Source organism: Mus pahari, chromosome 12 (genome assembly GCF_900095145.1).
Source record: "Mus pahari chromosome 12, PAHARI_EIJ_v1.1, whole genome shotgun sequence".
Lineage (NCBI taxonomy): Eukaryota > Metazoa > Chordata > Mammalia > Rodentia > Muridae > Mus > Mus pahari.
This window is the reverse complement of record NC_034601.1, coordinates 18435526-18443387: the sequence shown is the minus strand read 5'-3', so window position 1 is coordinate 18443387 and position 7862 is coordinate 18435526. Positions and strand designations below refer to the sequence as shown.

The window sequence follows — 7862 nt, the reverse complement described above, 5'->3', positions numbered from 1 at the left end:
GCATCTTTATTGGTATGCATACAAGCACTTAAAACATTAGTGTAACAACTTTTTTTTTTTAAGATTTATTTATTTATTATATATAAGTACACTGTAGTTGTCTTCAGACACTCCAGAAGAGGGAATCAGATCTTGTTACGGATGGTTATGAGCCACCATGTGGTTGCTGGGATTTGAACTCCGGACCTTCGGAAGAGCAGTTGGGTGCTCTTACCCACGGAGCCATCTCACCAGCCCCCTCATAGCGTTATCTTAAACTATATGTCTATATGTTCATGTTAAAGTAGTCTTCTATCTTCCCCTCCCTCTTTCTTTCTTTCTTTCTCTCTCTCTCATTAGATATTTTCTTTATTTACATTTCAAATGCTATCCCGAAAGTTCCCTATACCCTCCCCCCACCCCTGCGCCCTTACCCACCCACTCCCACTTCTTGGCCCTGGCATTCCCCTGTACTGGGGCATATATCTTTCTTTTTATTTATTTATTTATTATTATATCTAAGTACACTGCAGCTATCTTAGATGCACAAGAAGAGGGTGTCAGATCTCATTACAGATGGTTGTGAGCCATGTGGTTGCTGGGATTTGAACTCAGGACCTTCAGAAGAGCAGTCGGTGCTCTTAACCACTGAGCCATCTCTCCAGTCCCCTCCCTCCCTCCCTCCCTTTCTTTCTTTCTGTCTGTCTGTCTGTCTGTTTGTCTGTCTGTCTGTCTGTCTCTTTCTTTCAACAGGGTTTCTTTGTGTAGCCCTGACTGTCCTACATCAAACTCAAGACTCTGCCTGCCTCTGCCTCCTGAGTGCTGAATTAAAGCATGCACCATTAATCCCAGCTGTAAACAAAATGTTTTTTTTTTTTTTACCTTTTTAAGTGATCTAGTGAGGTAACCATGTCTTTTGTAATTAAACTCAACTGTTAAACTCAATAACTGCTAATTAAAACAAGTGCAGCAAAGATAGTGACTAAAAGCAGAGCCACTTTAGAATGGATGTTAGATAACTTGCAGTGTGTAGTCTTGAAAAGACATGAGTGGAGCCAGAGTCTAGATTGAGAAGTGCAGACATTCAGAGGGGAGTGTCTTATCAGAAGTTATTGTAAGTGCTTGAGGTTTGTTACTGTTTTCCAAGTGGAGTATGAAGCCAGTGAGAGCTTTAACTTAAACCCAGAGTGGCACCTGGTAGAATGAACCATGAATAAAGTGTGTATGGACAAGGGCAACCTTTGGCAAAAGTCAAACCGTCGGCTACTTTTTTGACTTTAGGATTTACCTACCTGAATTGGAACTTAATGCACTATAAGGGAATAGTGGCCTAAAACTCTGAGTGGACCTAGGAGGTCAGGAGTCATCAAGGTCACTTACATACCACATTCAAGGGCAAGTTTTTTTTTTTTTTTTGGTTTTTTTGAGACGGGGTTTCTCTGTATAGCCCTGGCTGTTCTGGAAGTCACTCTGTAGGCCAGGCTGGCCTCGAACTCAGAAATCCTCCTGCCTCTGCCTCTGCCTCTGCCTCTGCCTCCCAAGTGCTGGGATTAAAGGCATGTGCCACCACTGCCCGGCATGTTTAGAATTTTAAATGCTTATGATACCACTTACATTAAAAAAGTCCTTAGACATGTGTATTCTATATTAGAAAAGTTACCATATCATTCTACAGATGGTTGGGAATTCTCAGTTTCATCTATTTGTGACAGTGTCTAATCTACAAACATTAAAATTTAATTTCTGCAGCTTCCTAATCTCTTGTTCTATGGGCCACCTGGAACTGGCAAAACATCCACCATTTTGGCAGCAGCTAGAGAGCTCTTTGGGTAAGTTGACATTGGTGGGTGTCTTAGTAACTAATCTATTTCTGAGAAGAGACATTATGACCAAGACAATTATAAAAGAAACCATTTAACGGTGTGAGGTTTACAGTTTCAGAGGGTTATTATCATGGTGGGGAGCATGGCAGCATGTGGGCAAACACGATGCTGTAGAAGTAGCTGAGAGCTACATCTTAATCCATAGGCAGAGAAAGACAGAGCACAGGACTGCACTGAGGCCTGGCATATGCTTTTGAAACCTCAGAGCCCATCCCAGTGACATACTTCCTCCAAGAAGTAATGAGCCTGTGGGGGTGCCATTTTTATTCAGACCACCACAGTTGGTCAACTTCTTTTTTAAAGACTATACACCAGAGGCTGAAAAGATGGCTTAGGGCTTAAGGGAGCTTTCTTATCATCCAGAGGACCAGAGTGTGGGTCTCAGCACCTACATCCAGTGACTCACAAATGCCTGTAACTCCAGCCCCATGGCGTCAGACACCATCTTGCCTTTGAGGATACCTGAATACACATAGCATGCTCTCACATAGAAACACAGAAACACACATAAATAAATAAAAAAAACTTTAGAAGAATGAAAGAGTTAAAGAGATGATGTTAGAATCAATGGTTAAGACTAGAGATGATGTAGGGGTTAAGAGGGCTTTTTGACCATCCAGAAGAACCAAGTTCACTTCCCAGCACCCATGCTGAGCAACCATGCTGTAACTTCAGCTAATCCCATAGCTCTTCCCCCTTCCCTCCATGGATACCTGCACTCAGGTGTATAAGCACACTCACAAAGCACACAACACTTTGGTGCTGTCTCCTTCTACCCCCGTTCTTTCTGTAAGGCGCTTGTTGGCTTTATTGCTGGTTTTGTTTGTTCCCATGGTTCTGTCTTGGACAAACACCTTTAATGCTAGCAGAAGCAGGATTTTAGTTCAAGGCTAGCCTAGTCTACAAAGGGAGTTCCAGAATAGGATACATGGAGAAACCTTACCTTGAAAAACAAACAATTAATTAGATCTCCATGGTCTCATTTTACTGTTCCCTGAGTGAATGAGTTCCTACCTCTTTTGAGCATTCTGAACCTTCATATGCTGCAAGTACTATAACAGAGAAACTTGTGATTTCATTATTTTAATAATGGGGTCCAGACCAGTCATATCCTCCGAATGATTCACATGTGGCTTTATGTAGTGCCTGCCATGTACCTCTTCAGCCCTGCCTTTAGTGGCCAGGCCACATTTCTTGTCCTCAGATTCCCTGAGCAAGAGCACAGTTGAGTAGTAACTGAGTGTAGTTTTAGGTGCATTGGAAAACCTTCTGTGGGCTGGTGAGATGGCTCAGCGGGTAAGAGCACCCGACTGCTCTTCCAAAGGTGCAGAGTTCAAATCCCAGCAACCACATGGTGGCTCACAACCATCCTTAATGAGATCTAACTCCCTCTTCTGGGGCATTTGAGGACAGCTACAGTGTACTTACATATAATAAATAAATAAATCTTTGAAGAAAAAAAAGAAAAGAAAAGAAAACCTTCTGAGAGCCGGGCATGGTGGTGCACGCCTTTAGTCCCAGTACTTGGGAGGCAGAGGCAGGCGGATTTCTAAGTTCGAGGCCAGCCTGGTCTACAAAGTGAGTTCCAGGACAGCCAAGGCTACACAGAGAAACCCTGTCTCAAAAAACAAAACAAAACAAAAAAACCAAAAAAAACCAAGAATTTGTAATAATCCAAAAGGGAAAAAGAAAGCTGTCCCAAGCCTGATACTTCTGTGTAAGAGAGTAACCTTTGCTTCTCAGAAGTTTTTATTCCATGACTCACAGATTCAAGCTGAACTGACCTTAGTGGTGTAACAAAATTCAGCAGCATATCTATTTTGGAATGGGTCACAGATCTACTTTATATATCTTCTTACTATACTTTAAAAATGATGTTCATGGCCAGTCATTGTGCATACTTACAACATTCAGGGGGCTAAGACAGGCGGGATCATGAGTTCAAGGCCAACTTGGGCCACATGACAGCAGTTTCCTAAGTAAGGTTAGTATTAATCCTTTTGTTTGTCTGTTTTGTTTTTTTAAACAGAGTTTCTTTGTATAACCCTGGCTGCCCTGGAATTCACTCTGTAGATCAGGTTGACCTCAAACTCACAGAGATTCGCCTGCCTCTGTCCCCCAAGTACTGGGACTAATGGCATTGCTCCACCACGTGCCCAGCAGTGATATTCTTAAAGAATTTACTTTAATTGTAAATGTCATGCTTAGTTGTACATGTGACTTAAAGAATAAACTAAACCATTGACTTAGATAGCTCAGTTTTATCAAAGGTTATCAAAGGACCAGAGTTCAGATCCTAGATCCCAGCATCCACATTAGGTAGCTTGTATCAGCTCTAGGGGATCTAAAACAACCTCTGGCGCGCGCGCACACACACACACACACACACACACACACACACACCAGTCATGGTAGAATACTCCTCTAATCCCATCAAAATAATTTCATATTTGAGGCCAATTTGGGCTTCATAGCAAAACCATTTCCAAATAAAAAAGTACATGCAATAGAGAAAATTTTGAAACAATGGTTTTCTTGAGCATAATTTTATTATTTTTATTTCTCAGATCTCTATTGTGTCATATTACTTTACATACTCATTTAAAAATTGCTTATATGCCAAGTGTGATTGTTACATACCTATAAATCCTGCACTAAAAAATAGAAACAAGAATTTCAAATTTGAGCCACAGTGGGCTACATAGAAGGTTCTAATCTAGCTTGACTGTGAGAATCCATCTTTTTAAGAAAAGTTCATATTTAGGGTTGAGGTGGTAGGTAGAGCATTCATTTAATGTGTAAAGCCCTGAGTTGGAAACCTTGCCATGTACAACCTGCCTATTCATGTTTTAATCTAGCAATTTTCCTTATAGCAAGCTATTCTATGGGAAGAAGTCAATATATGTTAAATTATAACATTTAGAACTTGATGTCTAACAATTGAAGAATAAGCAAATTATCTAAGGAATATGTTACTATTTAATAGAACATTTTAATAGAAAAATTTTATTTTTAATTAGAAAAGGTTTAATTTTTCTATTTTTAATAGAAAAATTTTAATAGAAAAAGTTTATTATATAAAACAAATAATTTAAATGTTTGTTAGATATAGTATTTGTTGTTTGTTTTTTAGACAGGATCTCACTGTATATAGACTAGACTGGCACAGAGACCCCAGATCTGGTTGTCTTTGCCTCCCAGGTGCTAGGATTAAAAGTGTTGGCCACCATGCCTGGCCTTTAGGATTTTAGCCAAAATGTTAAATGCATAGGTTTGCAATGAAAGAACATGTGTGTAACTGTGCCTTCTGTCTTGCTCACCAGGTGGGTTCTAAACTCCTACACAGCATCAGCACCTGGGTTACTTAGTGCTATATGATGTTTCATAATACTTTTCATTTTGAATAGGCCTGAACTCTTTCGATTAAGAGTCCTTGAGTTAAATGCATCTGATGAACGTGGAATACAAGTAGTCCGAGAGAAAGTGAAAAGTTTTGCTCAGTTAACTGTATCAGGAAGTCGTTCAGAGTAAGTAACTTGCCTTTCCCTCTCCATAATACAGTTCATTATATTTGCTTTACATATAGGCTGTGGTTTTATTTTGACCTTCCGTCAAGTATTGGAAATTTAATTCCCAAATACATGTGTGAATGGTATTTACAGGTCAGGCATTTGGGTGGGATAGCTTGATTAGAAGTTAGGAAAGAAAGCTCTTCTGGTATCTATCAGAAGATCACAGACCCTGCTTACCACAACAGGGCATATGATTTCTTTCTTAGTGGTTTGACTAGAAAATCCTCAACAGATAAGATTTCACCATCTTGGGCTTCCTAATATCTAGAACCGAGAAATAAATTAATGTTTCTTTAAATTACCAGTCTCAGATTCCATGTTTAACACAAACCAGAGTAAGACAAATTCTGAGTTGACAGTGGGAAGCCCGAGTGGAGAGGGTGGGAAGTGGAAGGGCAGCAATTTAGCGTCACTACTCTTCATGAAGCCAAACCCTGCAAGGTCCTAATGCTACTGCAGTCTGATCTTCCTCAGCCTGTGCCCTTTCTATGAGAGCCAAATCCTGCTGGTTCTGCTCTCCCTGGGGTGGGTCGTTAGGGGCGTGGCCCTTCCCCTTTGTTGTTACGTTGAAGGCATTGGTGTCAGCCAGAGCCCCATATAGTGATATCATATGTCAGTAACAGCCTGGCAGCATGAAGACTGAAAAGCACTGAAATGCCTCTAGTAGTTTGCTGAATATCATAAAACGAACCTGGACTGACTAAATGAACAGTAGAAGCCCAAAACAAAATTCAGCTTTGTTAAAGAAACATGATATAGGGAATAAATTACAGCATAATCAGTGTTCAGAAAATAACCCACAAAACTGGAATAAATATTTACAAATCAGAATATGTCAAGAATTAAAACTCAATAAAAATACAACTACAAAAAGGGCAAATGTCATAGATGTTTCTCAATCACTACCATTGCTGAAATAACAAGAAGCAGAAAATAACAAGCGATTGTTAAGGAAAAACACTGTAAATGTCACATTGATGACTGGAATATAAAATAGAACAGTGTCTTGGAAAAGTTTGTCAGCTCCTCTAAAGATTAAGCAGAATTGGGCTTAAAGTAAGATAGCCAACAGTAAAAATGCCAGCCTTTCAGACCTGCAGCCTGAGTCCATTCCATAAGTTGGGGAGAAAAAAGGTTGTTCTTTGACCTCACATGAATGCTGTACACACATTTCCATTCCTAGTATGCAAACCTACAAGATGAAATATTCATAATTGTTCCTAGTAGTCAATACATCAAAACATACCAAACTGGTTAGTGGGTAAATAAAATATGAAATACCTGTCTATCTGCTTAGCAGTAAAAAATACACTAAAAAGCCAGCTATAGACCATGAACTTCCAGAACAGGCAAAGCTTAGGAGACAGGAAGTAGACTAGTGATTGGAGCTGGGAGTCTTGAAGGGACTGCTGATAAACGCTGCTTTTTGAGGTGAAAAGAGTCTACACTAGAACTTGGTAGTGGCTTTACAGTTCTTGAATATTGTATGTTCTTCCTCACCCCATATTCTATCATTTCAGTTACTTATGGCTAACTGTGGTCTGAGAACTTTAGAGGTGTGTGTTTTAGATTGCACACCAGTCTTTGAGTAGCTTGGAGAAACAATGTCATGCTGACCTGTCTAGGCATAAAATCACTTGTCTGTCTGGGTATCCACTCAAACTGTTGCAGTATTAAAGGTGCTACAGTTACTCCCCTTTCTCTTCCTGATCTTAAAGCACAAGAATAGTAATGTTATAGTTGTTAAATCTCATTGTAGTTTCTCGCTGTATCATTTTATAAATTAAACAATATAGATTCACAGGGGTAAGTACTTGTCATGCAAGCCTGACAACCTGAGATTGTTATCCAGAACCTGTGTAATGGTGGGGAGAGAGAGCCAACTCCAGAGTTTTACAGTTATCTCCACATGAGTGCTGTGGAACGCATGCACCCAGCCATACACATACCATAAGTAGAGTTCTAAAGTAAACTATAGTTATGTATGACCAACAGTTATGGATTACCACATAGTGAAATATAAACTATGTATTGTATCTCAGCAAAGATACTTATTGAGGTTCAACTCCTCTGTTTCTGATTTAGTGGGAAGCCATGTCCTCCCTTTAAGATTGTAATTCTGGATGAAGCAGATTCCATGACTTCAGCTGCTCAGGCAGCTTTAAGGCGTACCATGGAAAAAGAGTCAAAAACAACCAGATTCTGCCTCATCTGTAACTATGTCAGTCGGTATGTATACACCCTGAAGACACATGCTAAACAGCCTTTTTAAAATTGTGTATAATAGGGCTGGTGAGATGGCTCAGTGGGTAAGAGCACCTGACTGCTCTTCTGAAGGTCCGGAGTTCAAATCCCAGCAACCACATGGTGGCTCATAACCATCCGTAACAAGATCTGACGCCCTCTTCTGGAGTGTCTGAAGACAGCT

The 7862-nt window shown here is 40.1% G+C and overlaps 1 protein-coding gene across 1 annotated transcript in view; it reads left to right on the top strand.

Moving 5' to 3' along the window:
- Rfc4 (replication factor C subunit 4) overlaps positions 1-7862 on the top strand; it is a 16488-nt gene that overhangs the window by 7055 nt on the left and 1571 nt on the right. Inside the window, 3 exon segments of the mRNA XM_021209958.2 lie at positions 1729-1808; positions 5270-5389; positions 7520-7663. Of these exon segments, the coding sequence (XP_021065617.1) occupies positions 1729-1808; positions 5270-5389; positions 7520-7663 (344 nt within the window).